Source organism: Pollicipes pollicipes, unplaced genomic scaffold, assembly GCF_011947565.3.
Source record: "Pollicipes pollicipes isolate AB1234 unplaced genomic scaffold, Ppol_2.1 Scaffold_3718;HRSCAF=4362_pilon_pilon_pilon, whole genome shotgun sequence".
Lineage (NCBI taxonomy): Eukaryota > Metazoa > Arthropoda > Thecostraca > Pollicipedomorpha > Pollicipedidae > Pollicipes > Pollicipes pollicipes.
The window spans coordinates 519,698-537,613 of NW_023596361.1; the positions used below are offsets into that span (position 1 = coordinate 519,698).

General features: G+C 49.5%; 2 protein-coding genes across 2 annotated transcripts; one reads left to right on the forward strand and one right to left on the reverse strand.

The window, feature by feature from the left end:
- Nucleotides 1–3,012: 3,012 nt before the first annotated feature.
- Nucleotides 3,013–10,364, reverse strand: LOC119092949 (uncharacterized). The gene is made up of 10 exons (XM_037215847.1): nucleotides 10,294–10,364; nucleotides 9,686–10,043; nucleotides 9,355–9,510; nucleotides 8,976–9,067; nucleotides 8,583–8,671; nucleotides 6,111–6,230; nucleotides 5,242–5,386; nucleotides 4,681–4,797; nucleotides 3,545–3,695; nucleotides 3,013–3,139 (listed from the first exon to the last, which is right to left on the reverse strand). The coding sequence occupies exons 1-10, from the start codon at nucleotides 10,328–10,330 to the stop codon at nucleotides 3,061–3,063; spliced, it is 1,344 nt and encodes a 447-aa protein (XP_037071742.1). The 5' UTR covers nucleotides 10,331–10,364; the 3' UTR covers nucleotides 3,013–3,060.
- Nucleotides 10,365–12,349: 1,985 nt separating this feature from the next.
- On the forward strand, nucleotides 12,350–16,500 carry LOC119092950 (THO complex subunit 7 homolog). Its single transcript, XM_037215848.1, has 5 exons — nucleotides 12,350–12,477; nucleotides 14,380–14,503; nucleotides 15,071–15,266; nucleotides 15,572–15,688; nucleotides 16,065–16,500. The coding sequence occupies exons 1-5, from the start codon at nucleotides 12,468–12,470 to the stop codon at nucleotides 16,221–16,223; spliced, it is 606 nt and encodes a 201-aa protein (XP_037071743.1). The 5' UTR covers nucleotides 12,350–12,467; the 3' UTR covers nucleotides 16,224–16,500.
- The last annotated feature ends 1,416 nt before the right edge of the window (nucleotides 16,501–17,916 follow it).

A 17,916-nucleotide genomic window follows, 5' to 3' on the forward strand; every position in this document is an offset into this window, starting at 1 on the left:
ACTCGTTTTTAAGTGAAATGCACTTTTCGCTGATTTTGGCCTGCTTCGGGGCTTTTACAACACCTTTCGGTCTGCAACGCGCGCCCATCGCTGATACGCTTTTGACACACCGCCGCGGATGTATGACACGCGAGTGTGACGAATGCTTCTCTACCGTCGGCAACGAGCGCGCTGCCTCCCTCTGCCAGTCAGCAGCGAGAGCACCGGTCTCGCCTTGATTCGAAGACCGATCAGTTTCTCTGCGCACAGATGGTGTCACCTTAAAATATAAGGCAAAATGGCAGCGCGTGAAACATACCGTTAAATTAGTTAATGTCGTTTGAATTGCCGTATCATTGGGCCCATATAACTATCATATTTACATCCATATCATGTATATCCATGCATCCATAATATGTACGCATCTATATATTCGTATCACTATCATTATTTCACATCACTGGGCCCATACTATTCAGTTGGGAATGTCCGAGTCGTCGACAATGAACCGGCAGAGAGGCGGATCTGTGATCCGAGAAACTCGGGCTCGAGTCACCTACACTGAATATGTGACCGCCGGCTCTTCACAATTAGCATGAGAACACGTAGGCTTATAACTGCAGCAGTTGCAGGACCATCGACAGTCTAATAACCATTTAGGATCGAACACTTCACTACCGGACCCAATTGTGCTAATCTCGGATGTCGCTCAGCCGCACCCGCACACACTATGCCACGCGGTATTAACAACATTGAGTACTGGGTTCCCTTGGCACTGGAGGTGCTTTGGCAGTGCCGAGTGCGAGCATTAAGTTGCCTTGCTGGCACATTCCCCCGGGCAGCTTTAAGCCGAAGACTGCTCGGGATTCAACTTGTTAAAGAGCGTCAACGATCACCGCGCCTCCGCCGCCGTTACCAGGCGCGTGGCGCGTGACGCGGGCCGGCCTGCCTCCCCTCACCGTCTTCATGACGACTATCGGGTATCGCAAACACTCAGACAAGCGTATGAAGAAAGCACGGCACGCGTTACGAACCTATTCTTATCGGTCATTGCGGCGCAGACGTGCGTCCTGAGCCAGGGCAGAATTGGAACAGGGAGTGCCGCCGGTCTGACCGCCAGCCCGAGAGTACAGGTTAGCCTGATGGTATGGTCCCTATCACGCACACGCAGCCACGGCGGGGCGTAAGCGGTACCAGTCGTGTAGTTCCCCTTCCGTTCCGGGGAAATCTTTCAAAGCTGGGCTCCAGACCCCCCCCTCCCCCCCAACTCGGGAAGGTATTTCAGTTCCGAGAAGAAATCCGTGTTTTGGGGGTAGCTCACGTCATTTTCCGGCGCTCACTCCCTTCCAAATCAACTCGTGAAATTACGCCCATCATAAGTACCATTCCCTGAACGTCACCGGGGCCAGGGGGTTCAATTTTGCTTGGGCCCTGCATTTTGGTACTGACATATTATACACACACACACACACATATATATATATATATATATGTATATATATATATATATACACATATGTTTATATACATTGGTACACCATGATACCATGATATTCGCCATGTGCGAATCTGAGAGCAGGTGGCTCGGCCATGATATCAGGGGGTACATGTGGGCGCTTGTCTCCCTCCCTCCCTGTGTAGACCTGGGTAATCGGGCCCGTTGGGCGTCCCAGCCATATGGTCTGTTTGAAGTTAGATATGAACGTTAGCCACTCAACGGCAGATCAGTCCCACGCGACCGGCTGGGAACCGATCACGATGTTCCAACGTAGCGTGGCGGGAACGCGGGGCATCACAGGTGTATGGTGACGATGGACGGGGCGGGCGCCGGACGGAGCAGTGAATGAGTAGCGGTTTTGCATTCCTTTTGTGATGGTCCCGCCCCCACTGTTTGACAAAATGCTTAAAAAATGAAAAACCAAATATCACGCAGAGCCTATATTTTCTGGCGATGACTACCGCACTGCTCAAATACAAGACCCGACCTAGGATTGCCCAGATCATTTGAAGCCGACGTGGGTTGCGTTCCTGTGGTCTCGCGCGATTACAGCTGTTGATCGGCAAGTCAAGTGGGAAAGCTAACAAAGCATTTGGATCAAGCGGAAGCACGAATGCAGGAGATTCGTCGCAGCGACGCATCGGTGGACCTCGCGGGGTAATCCGAATTAATACAAGTAATATGAATTAATGCGCGCATTTGATACCGAGTTTCAGGACCCTGGTTACATGGCGCCAGCAACTTCCGCTTCACGGAGCAGGCGTGATAAGGCAGCCGCTGTCACATGTCAAAACCCACGGTACCCGCGGTACGACGTCCCGCACGGACAAGCAGACGACGCAGTAGCCACCGACTTCTGTTGACAGCCAGCGTACCGCTGAAAACCTGCCGTTGACACGCAATGCAAGGATTTGATTGGGATAGGCCGAGCTCCCACCAAATTCATACACTAACGGAACAGCAAGACCAGTTGTTGGTTGGTTTGGTTGCTTGGATTAGAGCCCTTTCGACCAGAAATGATCCTTTCAAGGCTATGGATGAAGGAAGCTGGTTAACGGTGGGACAGACTTGAATGCGCCTGGTGGGGGCGAGCTTTAACCCGCGCAAGTGCGCTAGGTACCCGGTCCGGATCCCCCTTTCCACGGGGCTCTCGGCCCACTCGTGGCTGACGCATGCAGCCTCCCCCGGGCAATTGGGGCATCGCGAGGATGCAAGATGAAGCAAGATAGAGAATAAGAGAGTTGGCTGGCATTTTTTGGACACGAGAACTCTACGGCGTATGGATGCTGTGGTCGTGGGACGGAGACCGCAGCACCGTTCTTCGTGACTGTCTGCCGGTGTGAGACAGCGACAAATGACTGCGCATTAACAAAGCCCCCGAGGAGAAATGTCACGGCTGACCTTTTATTCAGCAAAAATAGCAACAAGCGCGCCAGTGTTACACCAGCGATCCAAGCGTTCAACAGCGCCACGCTGACCAGCTGCGGGGCACATCGCCAGCCAGCCCCCCCCCCCCCCCCCCCATTACACATCTCGGAGCACCCTCAACCCGAGCCGAGCCGGCCTCCGCGTCCGGTCCGCCGTCACTGCCCTGAGCTGCCCACCGCCAGCGACGCCTCCTGCAGCGTCAGCGAGTTCAGCTCCCGCAGCAGCTCCGCCGACCTGCAGTCAGACACAGAGCGGCCTCACAGCGAGCGCAAGGAGTGAGCGAGCGAGCACGCTGGCTGCGCCCGTCCAGCCGCCATCGGTCTGACGCTGGCTGCGCTCGTCCAGCCGCCACCGGTCTGACGCTGGCCACGCTCGTCCAGCCGCCATCGGTCTAACACTGGTCGCGCCCGTCCAGCCGCCACCGGCCTGACGTTAGACAGCGAACGACTCCCAAGCGGCCGACACCTCCCGACGGAGACGCGCGGTCTCGAGCAGAAGCGCACCGTCTGGGGGTAGCACGCCGAGCGCGCAGTGTGCACCGCAGCGTGGCAGTGCTCGTGGCATCAGAGACATGACACCACTCGAACACACGGATACACCCCTGAACACACGACAGGCGGGCGGGGCCAGGGACTGTACCTCTGTGTGTCGTCCATGCCGCCCCGTAGCGCCTGCTGAAGACTGCTGACCGACTCGGCCGTGTGCTTCAGTAGGCTGGAGTGCGGCGCGGTGACGTCACTCAGCGCACTGACGGCGTCCCGGCACCGCTCGGCCGCCTGCAGCAGGTCCTCTGCGGCGGGCATGGCAGGTCAGACGGGACAGGGGAGAGGTCACGGTACTCAGGGTGTTGATGCTGTCCTGGCACTGCCCTGCAGCAGGTCCTCTGCGGCGGGCACAGCGGGTCAGACGGGACAAGGGAGAGGTCACGGTACTCAGGGTGTTAGCGCTGCCCTGGCACTGCCCTGCAGCAGGTCCTCTGCGGCGGGCACAGCGGGTCAGACGGGACAAGGGAGAGGTCACGGTACTCAGGGTGTTAGCGCTGCCCTGGCACTGCCCTGCAGCAGGTCCTCTGCGGCGGGCACGGCAGGTCAGACGAGACAAGGGAGAGGCCACGGTACTCAGGCTGTTAACGCTGTCCTGGCACTACCCTGCAGCAGGTCTTCTGCGGCGGGCACGGCAGGTCAGACGAGACAGGGGAAAGGCCGCGGTACTCTGGATGTCGACGCTGTCCTAACACCACTGCTCTGAAGAATGCCCTTCAGAACAAACTAAGCACGTCACAGGGATTTAGCACTGGGCGGTGTAGCTGGGATTGCACTCAGTTTGGGGATTGGTCAGGGATACCGAACACCGCATTCAGCCAGGTGGATGTCAGCTACATGTATGGCTTAGTTTATGTTAAAATGCATGATGCAGACAGGCTGTGATCAATCCCGAGACGATTTGACCTTCGCCAAATCCCGCAGTTTGCACCATGAGGCAAGGCGAAGATATGCATGCAGTCGTGACAAGTTATCTTGGTGTCGCGTCTGCGACGCAGCTGACGTAAGTCACCAATTTGAAAGTACAACAGAGCTCGCATTTGGCACTCTCGTAACAAAACTTATCCTCCACCTTCGCAAACCCTAACCGTTCGGCGGAAAAGCTTACCACTGTATATCACCGGCGTGCCATCATCACGTTATAAATATGCTCGCTATAAATATGTTTGTCCGATGTTCAAATATTCACGTACTCACACGCCCGCGACCACCGGCGACGGCGCGGAAACGTACCCGCGTATCGGGCGACATCTGTCGGCTCGGTGAAATGCTTCAGTTGCAGCCTGTTCCGCGTGGCGTCGAGAATGGTGGTCAGCCGACTGAGGTCGCCCCGGACCGCGTCCGCCGAGCCTGGCGCAGCAGGAGCATCGCGCACCGTTGACATTCCTCAACTTCAAACAATGCAGCACACGCACAGCAGCTGATCAGGGAATGTCATCAATTCACTCCGGGGCGTAACTCCCGAGAAACTTTGTGACAAATGGGGATGCCACGACGCAAAAGCTCAAATGCGCCAGCATAATCGCCGTGTGCCAGATTTATCATTCTGCACAGCCCACACAGGGGCGGACTGTGCCGTCTCAAAGTGTGGACCGTGGGAGCTGAACCAGCCGTCGGAGACAACCCAGTTATAGGGAGCAGGTCATGTCCCAAACGCAAGTGAAAGTGGCAGCCGGAGAACAGGTAAAGCCGTGCAAGAAACCCTCCAACCGTGGTGTCGAGTCGGTCATGAGAGGTGGGGTGGGGCGGGGAGGTCCACAGGGAGGGCCGGTCCCACCCGGGTGTTGTTCTCACCGTTGATGGCCCCGAGAACGGCAGTCAGCTCGTGCTCGAGCCGCGCCATCTCGCGGTACAGCGTCACCGCCTGCAGCTTCCGCTCCAGCTCCAGCTTCTCCTCACGCGCGCCCTCTACCAGCGCGCTCAGCTGGCGCGCCTGAAACTGAGCGACGCGACGTTCAATCGGACACGTTTCAGCGGTCGACATCGGCACCAGAGCGGTGAAGGAACTCAACCATCGCGTGATTCCTACGGATGGATTCGGTGGCCCACACTTTCAACCATCGCGTGATTTATACGGATAGATTCAGTGGCCCACACTTTCAACCATCGCGTGATTTATACGGACGGATTCAGTGGCCCACACTTTGAACCATTGCGTGATTTATGCGGATGGATTCAGTGGCCCACACTTTCAACCATCGCGTGATTTATACGGATGAATTCACTGGCCCACACTTTCAACCATCGCGTGATTTATACGGATGGATTCAGTGACCCACACTTTCAACCATCGCGTGATCTATATGGACGGCTTCAGTGGCCCACGCTTTTAACCATTGCGTGATCTATACGGATCGATTCGGTGGTCTACACTTGATGCTGCCGTAAAGTGGTACCTAAGCATAGCCCCTGGCGTCGAAAGTTAGCAAAGGAAGGACCAGAAGCGGGATGAGCTGGGTCTCCAGATGGGCCTTATCACGGACTTGTCGGCGTAAACTAACGCCAGCAACAAACCGCGGATACAGTCCGTCGAATACGGATGCCGTAACCGCCTCGCGTCTGACACAAGTGCATGTATCACAGCGGAATCCAAGAATCCGTGACACACATCAGGTGCAGCTAACGGCGGAGTGCGCGTCTGGCGTGATGCCAGTGTCTCTCACGTTGAGCTGCGGCAGCTCCCTCTTGATGGACGCCTCGGTCACCCTGCAGAGGTACGTCCACTGCAGGTACTGGTTGTACAGCAGCTGGTGCTCAGGCACCCGATCAGCGTCTCCAACCGTCTGAGGCACACGGTGCACCGCTGCATGTGAGGTACAGCCAGCCAACCATGGGCACAGCTTTGCCTACAATGGAAGCGGCCATTCCGGGCCATAAAACACTCATTGGATATACGACCAGCGATTAAGCCACAGTCGACGATTGCCACACGGGTCACATCACAATGAAGGGGACGGATATATATATGTATATATATATATATATATATATATATATATATATATATATAGCTATATATATATACATATGTATATATCCAGATACATACATGTTTTATATACCTATTACATGATACATTTACGTACAAATAAATATATATTTCAATATAGATACAGATGTATGCATTTCTAGACATAAATACGTGACATCTGCATCGTAGAACAAACAAACCTGAAAAGTGGTTTAGAGATGCCAAACTGATTCACCAATCTCAAGCAAAAAAGCTGTGCTTCAAAGTGAGGCAGGGCCAGGGTTGAGTGCCATACTGAAACGCATGACATTTGCACCGACATCGCACCATGAACGGAGGTCCACGGTCGCGTGGCGAACATGTCCCGTGATATATGAACGCAATGTAGCACACGTGCCACTGTGCTCGGTGCTTGAGATAGCAGCAACGAGTACACTGGCAGCTTAGAATTCGTTTGATACGCGGGAAAGCATGCGTCATATACAGTCCACGCTAACTTAAGTTGACCGAAAATTGAAACGTTTCTTTTTCCCGCCCCGATGGGTACACATGCATGAACAGCAGTCACAGATCCGGCGTAATATTTGCCGGCAGAGTCAGAGCGAGCGACGCTATGCGATGCGGTGTCGCTGCAGATGGTAGCTCTTCACCGCCGTCGCGCCGCTGAATGCAGCTCTTTAGAGTGGTAAACACATTTTTCCGCATATGGCACCATCCACGTCATCCTCACGCAATTCACTTTGACGGGGGGTAACGCTGGACAGAGCCCCCTGTCCGTGACCTTGTTAGGAAGCTCCACCCTCTACCGATCCGGATGTCACATTCCCGCCCTGTGCTCCCAGTACCCTGCGCACAAGTCTCTTGTCCGTTTCGACGCTTCACCATTCCAGTAGAATATAGCTTCGGCATCGGGCACGATCACATCATTTTAGGTGGCGCTCTGAATGCCTATCTTCCCCTTCAGACCTGTCTTCACGCTTTTTTTTGCGCCACAGCCGGTCCAGGTAGTTCCTGACACTGTACGACCCGCAGTCGCGGACGTGCAAAAACCCCGGAGACGAAATACGGGTCCACCTGAAACTCAGCTATCCAACAGTCAGGCAGGATTCCGGCCTCCGTATGACCTCTACAGGGGGCGAGTACGTGACGCAGGTGCAGAGTGCTAGCAAAAGGTGGTGTGACCCCGCTGGCGTACACAGCATGTTCTATGGCCATACCCTAAAACTGGGATACTCTGAAAGAAACGTGGGGTGATCACTATCATGCCGGCAAAGCCGCATTTTCGCCAAAGACGCGCCGTAGTGGTGCTGTGCCGCGGCGGCACCTTACCCCATGCTCAGGGTGTCAACGCACGACTGATTGGTGCGACTTAACACGCTCCTCGCACGGCAGCAAAAACAAGGAACTTTTAACGGCGCCCGGCCCCAGGTCATCTCCACGTGTTCATTGGCAGTGACCATGACGGCTGACGTGGCCTGGGGCATGAGGCCGGTGCCTGCAGACCCGGTGGCCACTATGATCGAAGAGCGCACATTATCGACCCGCTCCCGATTGGTACAGAGAAGCGAGGCGCAGCCTGCAATTAGGGCGCCGAGAACCTGTCGTTGCCGTACACCATGAAACGCTGGTTGTTTCGCGACAATTACGAACCGTTCCTGGAAAACAGCACTGGTTGCTGGAGGAAGATTTCGATGAGCATGGTGGCCGAAATGGTCCAAACAGCATCGGTCAAGGAGAATGGCCAGTCCACAAGAAAACTGACTTGAAAGCTGACGGGGAAACAACACCAGAAGCGGAGGTTGCATCAGCAAATGAGTCATAGGCCGCTCCTTGCTTCTTTTGGTATCATTGGAGATAAAAAGGGAGTAATAAATTTCAGGACACAGTAAATTACGACTTGCGACAAAACATAAGCTTTTAGATTGATTAGGTATTTTCAAAAACATTGTCGTAGATTTGTAGGGATTGAAAAGCTGCCTTTTCGCATCGTAATTTTTCACGCACTTCCGGAACAATAACATTATACACTGTTATTCCCATGCCCAATCCCAACAACCGAAGCTTTACCTTATCGGTTTAATGCTGAGGCATTCCTCTGAACATGGGTGCACGACTGCAACCTCGCGACATCAGCACGCAGATACGCAAGTGACACGCAACAAACCTGAGCTTTTGTCGCATCAATGGCGCGCATGGGCTTCACTTTGACGGTGGCAGTCTTGTTGGATTTCTTTATTTTGGGTGCGGTTTTGTCTGTAAGATGTAAATGGATCAGTATGGAGACCCGAACTGGTTTACGCACATGTGACGTCATTTTGAACTTCCTCAATCTTCGCGTTGGAAATGTACAAATACGTAACTGTTTTATCCAGTACGTAGCAGGAGTGACAGCAGTGCGATGACACAGACGTTGTCGGAAATACTAAACCTTGCAAAAGCATGAGAGCATGGATCGACACAATGAATGCAAGCTGTCACTAACATAACTACAGCGAGAACGCCAAACTACGCATCACTTTTGCGTCCGATATAGGCAGCATGTCAATCTCATGCTTACCAGAGAGTGGCAAATTCGCCATCTTTGGGGGCTGCTTGGGTTGAGATTTTATGACGGTTCCTTCCTTCTTTCCGATGGTGGAATTCGGGGTGCTGGAAGCAGAACATGCATACTGCATTTTAACATATTCGAGACGATGACAACACAACCCTGCATATACGTCACACGCCTATGCAATCATAGGTGGCTGGCTTAAGCCAAAGAGTATATTCTGTTGAGAACATAAATAGTATATTCTGTAGAGTATATTCTTAACACCTTAACATAGGAGACAGTACCCATCAGAAGTGAATGACTCAAAGAATACACACAGAATCACAAGACCTATAACGATAACAAGTCCTAAACCTATGCAGGTCACAGGTCCTGTGCCACCTACCTGGCTGTAGCGGTAGAGAAGAGTCTGCTCTCATTGATGGAGATACCCGACGCCTCCAAACGCTTCGTGGGCGTGGCGGCGGCGCGGTTTTTTGCAGACTCTTTGTACCGAGAGGGCACAACGCGGCGTTTGCGGGAAGTACCCTTAGATGCCACACTGCAACAATACACAGAAAGACGACATAATTCATGAAGTATCGAGCTAGCATGCAAACAACTATGTATGCTCAACTATAGCTATCAACTGGCATCATTTCAAGTGAAACAAACCATTCCAGGATATAACCCACTGCAAGAATCTTTAAAAGGAGTTGGATCTTTCGAACTCTTACCCGACCTCAGGAAGTGATTCTGCGCCGGACACTGCTGGGTCTTCACGAGCAACACCAGACAGTGTTGTCTTCGTCAGTTTCTTGGGACTTTTTGCTGGAGCACTTTGATTCCCAACCTCTGGCATCGACTCTGAGCCAGAAGCAGCAGCATTCTCAGGAATAAAGAGACATGCTTTGTCTTTCTTCAGAGGCTTTGCAATCAAATGAGTCTCTGGCTCTGGCCTTGGAAACCGCACTTCAGGCAATAATTCCAAAACCACTGAAGGAGGCTCGTCCATTGTGGCAGGACACTTAGTTTTCTTCAGCTGCTTTGGTGTTTTATTCTTTTCAGACTTTGATTTGTTCATTTGTGCTGGGGCTAAGAAATGAACATTAGACACAGAGCATGTATCATTGCCTACATTATATGCATGAACAGAAAGAATTCATGCACAATATCAAAGCCAAGCATGTTCAGCATGGACTGACATTCATGCAACTCATATGCAACATGCTTCATAAGATGCCCAGGTTCCTATGCAATGTCCTGAAGTATTTAGGAGGCAAACACCAAATGACATTCTGAGCAACTATACTGACCATCCATTTAATTTTTCACAGGCAATTACCTCTGCCAGAGAAATCCTCCTTAGCTTCACTCTCCATGGTCCTCAGTAATCAAGGATCAAAGGCTTAGATCCCAAAAGCTGTGACCTGTCATGGCTGTCAATGCCACAAACATTTCTGGAACAAGGAAGCACACATCATGAAGGCCCATTAAAAATGCATACAAAACATTCCATACCCTAACTTGTCCCCCAAAACCCATACATCCTGCATGTTTTGGCAGCCCTGTAAATGCCCAGTCAGCCACCTCATGACTGCTAATGCAATGAATTGTGTCCCTAATCCCTATGGTTTTAGCTTAGTGATGGACATACATCTTCGCATGTGAGTGTGTGTGTTTCATTGGGTCTTTTATGACCCTCTCAACTGCTGAGGCTATATAGCACTGCCTGCCTTTTACCATGGCAGGAAGGGTGGGGGGGGGGGGGGGGGGGGAGCAAGGGGGAATCCAAAAGTCCAAGTCTTCTCATGGTTAAAACATTGGGAACATTTATCAAATATCATGCTTAGAACTGAATCTGATATCCATATGCCCTATTCATTTCCCACCTAAAATCATCCTTTCATTCTTCTTTCTGTGCTCATGAGGGCAAACCCATATTCACTTTGCACCCACAGGAATGCTATGCAACAGCCCAAAAGATATTCTGGTCATGTATGACATCCTGGCCCATATGTATATGTACAATTGTGCAAAGTTGGGACAAGATTCCAAATTGTTTTCACAGAAAAATCCTCAAAGGAAGCATGGTCTTGTGTATAACATCACATGCCTCAATCAACCTATTTGTGTGTTTATCTTAGTTCAGCAGTTTTTTCCACCTACCTTTTTCCCCATGCCTATTAATACATCTAAGTTTGTAAGCTGGGTAATCCTGAGTAAATGCCACACCCATGTCATCCATCATCTCATCCTGTAATGTTAATGCCATTGCATGTGCCCAAACTCAAATAGAATGCCCTTGCACACAACCTAAAAAAACATTACATATTGCTATTGGCAGAACATAATGTCAACATCAGCATGTTCATGAGGTAATTTCCAAGTCAGTGGTCCTCTGTCTGTCACAAGGTGCAGGTGGTTCCCCATTCAGTTGAATATTCTAGCCCCAACTCTGCCAGGTCATCCAATTTGAGAAGAAGCACACTACCTGATTATTTTGGAGGCGGTTTTGGCTATTTCCCATGTTTAGCCTCTATCAACTTTGGCAAAACTACACTCACACATCTAATGTCATTTCTCAACAAGGTTGGGTACCAATAATGCTGTGGTCATGCCAGATAAATGGTCTTTAATTCTCTGCTAAAGGCGCTCTATCGGGGTGAGAGGTAACCGACGCCACACAGACTCGATGGCCGACTGTGACTTCGATGGCACATAGATGCGTGCTCCGTCTCCCATTAAACCCTTTCCTTTTTGATAACTCCTAATGCGAAGGTGCAGGAATCAGCCACGGACACTAGCGTACGAGAAAGCTTGAATGGAAGCACGACAACCACGCTCGACAGCTGACATCTACACCCATCGAAATTAAATTCAAGTACCCCAAAACACACCACGTACCAGTCACGCGTGACTCGTCCTGCAGAAGCGCGTGAACTTTGCTTTGAAAACAACGCGCCAACATTTTGACACAGGATTGATAGACATGACTACTAATTTATTCAAGTAGATGCCAATGGAAAAATCTCCAGGTTACCTAATTAAAAGAGGGTTTTTGTACTTGTACTACTACATCGTTGCTTTCCAATCCATAAAAAATACCTTAGAAGCAGACACTCCATCTTGAATACACATGGCAAGTTAAAATCTCGTCACCAAATTATGCCGCTGACCTGCAACTGCACGGTCGGAATTAGCGGTCAGGGCTCACATAACAAGGCCTGCTTATCATGGGCTGTAGCAAAACCGGATAAGTGCTCTGGTCCCAAAAATCCATCCACTCAAAAAGGCACCTCAAAATGTGCCTTTTTAACACTACCAATAAGTACCTTAAATTAAACAATTATAAAGGTCCCCGATATGCTCTGTTGACCAAACTTGCGCTCACGCTACATTGTATCGGGTCGTGACCGTGGATGTCGCCGGCGGAGGCCGCAGTTTGTCATATCTAGCTGAAAGTGTTCGTGGATCAGTCGTCATCGACAAGTTACATAGCGGATTCATTCATTTGTCATGTCTGACGGTAAGCATATTTGTTCTGCTCGTGTGTCTGTGTCGTCTGTGTGTAAAGGCCGCTTGTTCGACCACTGGAATATCGTCGTGTTTCTCTGAACTTACGTTTGCATCGTGATACTGTGGTGGTTAGTTTGAAGTTAAGGGTGTGTGTAGATAATTTTTAAAATGTGTTTAAGGAACTGAAGCAGCTTTTTCATTCCTTGCATGGGATTGTTTTGTAGTTTTGTGAGAAAACCCAGTGTTTTCTGTACTCAAAATTATTTATTTCATGTCAGTTGTTCAAAATTTTCAGTACTTGCTAGAAGCCTGTAATTTTTTGCACTAATGCTGGAATTTTGGCACACTTGTGGTGGTTTGCTTGAGGCATCTGTGGGATAATGTGGTTTTTAACCATTATATACTGTTGAGTTGGGTGCAGGCTAGTCTGCAAAATATTCACCTGCTGCTTCAGATGCCTATATAGCATCAGTAGTTTGAACATTATGCTCGCATGTGCTGGACTCAGGTCAGGCAAGATTGCCTTGAATTTTATTTTTTTTAGGATTGAAAAAGTATTGTGGAAATATATAGTGTTTTTAACATTAGAATTCCTTGAAACATTGTTTAGCATGTGTATGTTTGCAGCCTGGCCTACATGCACACAGGCAACAGAGGCCTCTGTTAGGCCCCTGCAATTGTGGTGGTTTGTCTTCCATGTGGGTCTTCTTATAGTGGTATATGCCAAGGTCAAAGTAGTCTCCTAGACAGCTATATCCTGTAGGTCATTTCCTGCTTAACAACTTATTGATAGCTAGAGGCTGAGACCATAACAATATTTGTCTATAGAAAACAGTCCAGTCCTCACCAGATTGGCATCATATGTACCTTTGTATATGAGGTCTCAGGCATCAGGCCCTCACCAGCTAGCTGTATAGCCATACATGCAAGATACTAGGGATAGTTGAAAACAGCATTGCATAGCATGTGATGACCTATTTTAGGTTGTCTGGACTTTGCAAGATTTAGCATCTAGATGTAGTAGTAGCATCTTTGCAAGATTAGCATAGATTTAGCATTTAGTTTTTTAGCATCACCTTTAGGTGTGATGGGTAAAACCATATGACAATATAAGTTAGTTTAAGTCACTGTCTACTGTACCAGCTAAGGGTACTTTGACAGCATGGATATTCATATTATGTCACTTTGTATGGTGGGTGATGCATGGGCAGTAACTCACCAGTGATGTGACCTTTGACATGTTAATGTGAAGTCAAACAAATATGCCTTGTGTGCAGTTTCTACTACATTACCTCAAGAATGGAGCCTGGCATAACAATGAGCCATGTGACACCAGATAGGACTTGTAAATATGCATGAACTGTTGTTTAATTTTATTTTAAATGTGGAGCCATGCTGCAAAGTGCTAAATGTTTCACAATCATCCTTTGTTTTATAAAATAACTTTACATTAGTTGACATGATTTTATTTCCTTCTATGGTATCAGATGACCATACAGTATGACTGATCATGGGGAATTGGAAAACATTTATGATTTGTGAAAGGTCCCATCAACTGAAAAATGAAGGATCAGCTTGGATATCAGAAGCCTGACCTTGTGCCCATGCATGATAAGAGGTGCTTAAAGTCTCTTCATATGGCTGCTGGTCAAAATTATGACATGTGGCTTCACATGTTGCCTGGTGTGATGTCTCCAATCTTGAATTATGATTGACAGATGAGCATTGGCATGTGTCAGTGTTGCTAACTTACCAATATGCTCTACTGCCCACGTTAAGTGGAAATGTTTCCAAGTTTGTGTTTACCCCATCATGGCGTGGTTTTTAGGTGAGCTCTTTTGGCATTGCAGTATTTTGAGGCATCTATGCAGCTATCTGTGTTCTTGGGTGATTGACTGGGTCTGCCCGACAGAGGAAGTGATCCGTCGTCGGCTGATGATCGACGGCGACGGAACGGGAGATGACCGACGGCTGAACATGTTTCTGAAGAACCTCACAAAGTGGGCAATGTCTGATGATGCATCAGGAGATGAAGGGTGTGTGCTCTGCCCATTATTTTTTCCTCACTTTGTACACTGTGGGTCAGTCTTAAGTGCTTGAATCTTCTTTCCATTATTTTGTCCAGCATTTGGTATACTGCCACTGCTTTTGTTACTAGTCTCAAGCCACTTCAGACACCGCTGGCCGTTCTTTTGTGCCTGAATCTACTTCTCATGATCATGACAGTCCTAGGTATGCTGCCACCAGTCTTTAAACTAGTGTCGGGGAATGTTGATAGTTGAACCCAATTTTGCCAAGCAAAAGGCTTTATAGGGTTGACTTTAAACAACATGTGGAAATTACTGATGTCCTAAAAGTTTCATATGAACAGAAGAAGCAGACATGCCAGGCTTATGTTTTCTTCTTTTGTTGTGGTGGCAATGCCAGTGGCCATCACCTGCTGGTGTGTGCTCGTGAAACAGTGCGGACGGTTTGCTTCTCTTTAACAGATTTTAAGCACATCCCTTGTCACATGCCATTTCCCATGGTTTGGTGTTGACACACACATGTACATGTATGCATGTATATATTGTGTATGGTACAGGGTGTCTCCCTGGTTTCAGGTCCCTTACTTATGAGCGACTGATGTCCCAGCTGAGCCAGTGTGAGTTCTCCATCGCTAAATCACAACAAGGATGCAAGATGAATGCCATTGAGCTGGAAAACTATGAGACACTTTACAAGCAGATCGACTCAGGCACAGAGTTGGTGAAAGCTGAAATAGTTCAGGCGAAGGAGGAGCTAAACAAAGCCAAACAGGTACAGTCTTCATAGTCAGCACACGTTTGATATTTCCGTTAGTCGTGCAATTCATACCTGAACAAAAAGTTTCGGTAACGTCTTGTGTACATGTGCTCAATATGTGGACAAGATAGACAAAGGCACGGGTGGTATCGCCGTAATAGATTCTTTGAAACTTTGCGACTAATTGGCATATAGAACATAACTGATAATGGCGTGTTTGAGTGGCGCGCATGCTCTTGCTCCGTTCCGAAACGTTAGTCAGTCATGTAATCTTGGATTTTTTGTACCTGTTCGAGCTGTTTCTGGTAATTTTTGTGCAGATACGTCGGAATCGGATGGAGTACGACGCACTCGCCAAAGTCATCAATCAGCAGCCGGACAGAAAGGAGACGGAGGCGCGCCTGGCCGAGCTGAAGGCCGAGCTCCAGTCGATGCAGGTGAAGTTTCAGTGTGGCTCCTGTGGCATGGTAGTCGGCCCTGCATTACACACGAACGCACGGCCAGTGAGCTGACGAGCCCAGCGAAACCCAGTCGAGGTGTGCATGCATCGGTTTGATTGGGAAACTTAATATTCGTGTTGTGGTCTTCGTCTTATGATTCTTCGCTGGCAGCGTTTACCATTGGCAAGTTGCCATTGTTAAGAACAACTGAACACGTTTCGTTACGGAAAAGTAACGTAACGTGTTTGACCGGCTGCACGGGCGGCTGACGGTGAGCGGCGAGCTGTGGCGATCAGGCGGTCCTGTGGAGCATCCGCTGCTGTCGGCGTCCGCTCCGCCCAGCTGACGGACGTGGGCCTTGTCTCGCGCGCAGGCCTGCCAGGATGGACTCGACGCCAAGCTGGAGATGCGCCGCAAGCAGTTTCACGTGCTGGTGACGTCCATCCACCAGCTGCAGCAGATGCTGGATGAGGAGCAGCCGGAGGAAGGCGCCGACTGCAGCGCGGCCGACAGTCCCATGGACGCCTCGTGACCGACCGGCCTCCGTGCTCGGCGATCTGGACTCGCGCGGTGGTGGGGGGGGGGGGGGGGGTTGCAAACCACGTTGAACCCCTTGGCCGGAACGACGATGGGTTCAGGAAGGCGTGGAGGGAATAGCGTTGACTACACGTGTGTGACTGCTGTCAGTGTGGGTAAATGCGCAGCGTAATATTGCATGTATTGGGTCTCTTTACATATATTGGGTCTCTCTGTTTTCAGAATTGTCAGAGCTCATCATCATCAAAATGTGAATACAAATGACTGTGTACTATACTGTGTGCACAGAGTACTGTGCTTAAATCAGTAGATTTCAAGAATGATGTGCACTGGGAACCTACACATTCTCAGCCTTGCTCGGGGTGAGTTAGTGCTGTGATTCATTCTCCATCTCACTTTTGAGAAAACAGTACCATGCTACCTCAACACAGCTTTAAAAATCTATCCTTTGGTAGTAATATTGGCTATGAAAAAGCATACACACTTTGTGTTGCACTGGTAAAACTCGCGACCTGCATCATAGCATGTGTCTATTTTCATTTCAACTTGATACACATGTGCATGACATAATGCAGTAAATGCCTTTGAGACCATTGCATGTCAAGTCAATACTGGTTTATCTTGGTAGCTATTGCCCATGCTGTTTTTTCCCATCAACCTCCAGACAGCGCCAGACGGACAGTATCGGTTATATCACTACACTAGATATTGCACAAACACTATACATACACTAGGTATTGCACAGACCACTACCTTCTCAGGTTCTGATAGCTCCCTTCAGTTTAGTTGAAATCCAGCTTCATTGATGCACCTGCAATTTGACTGATTGCAATCTGCCTGCAATTTGACATAATGCATGGTTGCCGATTTGGATATTTCGGGTCTCCCTAACCCAGACACACGGGCAAAGTTTATAACCGGGAAAGTGCAAAGTTTGTCGATTTTTGTTCGAACTTATGCGGACTCAATTCCTGCAAAAAGTTTCAATATCTATTGCAAACCGTCCCAAACAGTGTAAGTGACCCAGGCATCAGGGTTCCCGTATCCCGCTTGGCTGCGTACCCTTTCAATGCCGCCCTTAAGTCGGCTTTGTGGATGCTTAAGTCAATGGGTATGACCTCTAGATGCATTACGTGGCATGGAACATATTGAAATGTGGTTGCTTGTCGAGGTAAAAGTGAATGTTGCTGTCATAATTGGTAATAAGCGTCCCGCGCGCCTGCGTGCCGAAAGGAAGGAGAAACTGAAGATGTGGGCAACGCTCGATTCCAACGTGTGGCGGGCTTTCTAAATTGGCCCGCATGTGAAATAGACAACAGGCTTCTGAAAAAGCATACATGTGCAGTCTCAATATCAAGCAACTTTGGATAGTTTATTTTTAAATTGCCGTTGGATAATTTTTAAGCATACCACGCACCTTGCGTGTAGTACATTACAACGAAAACTATTGGCATTGCGCCACCTTCACTTTCACTCGTGTGCCCAGGCCTCGTGGTCTCGCTGGTAGATGGCAGCACAACCTACGGCAAACGCTCGGAGCACTGGGACTTGTCTACAAGTGCTGCTTCGTGTTTGTGGTCGGGTAGGTGGTGCGGGTGCGGTGGGGCGTGTGGTGCAACGGTTGTGTGGTCATCTGGAATCTCCATGTTTTGGAGGAGCGGGGAGCTCCCTTGATTGGTCCCCTTGCT

Excerpts from the sequence above, each read along its gene's own strand:
- LOC119092949 (XM_037215847.1), bottom strand. The coding sequence starts at position 10,330 with ATGGAGAGTGAAGCTAAGGAGGATTTCTCTGGCAGAG. Across the intron at positions 10,044-10,293 it reads GGAGGATTTCTCTGGCAGAG|CCCCAGCACAAATGAACAAA; the intron begins GTAATTGCCTGT and ends TTCATTTCTTAG. Across the intron at positions 6,231-8,582 it reads TTGATGCGACAAAAGCTCAG|ACGGTTGGAGACGCTGATCG; the intron begins GTTTGTTGCGTG and ends CGTGTGCCTCAG.
- LOC119092950 (XM_037215848.1), top strand. Across the intron at positions 14,504-15,070 it reads GATGCATCAGGAGATGAAGG|GTCCCTTACTTATGAGCGAC; the intron begins GTGTGTGCTCTG and ends CCCTGGTTTCAG. Across the intron at positions 15,267-15,571 it reads AGCTAAACAAAGCCAAACAG|ATACGTCGGAATCGGATGGA; the intron begins GTACAGTCTTCA and ends ATTTTTGTGCAG.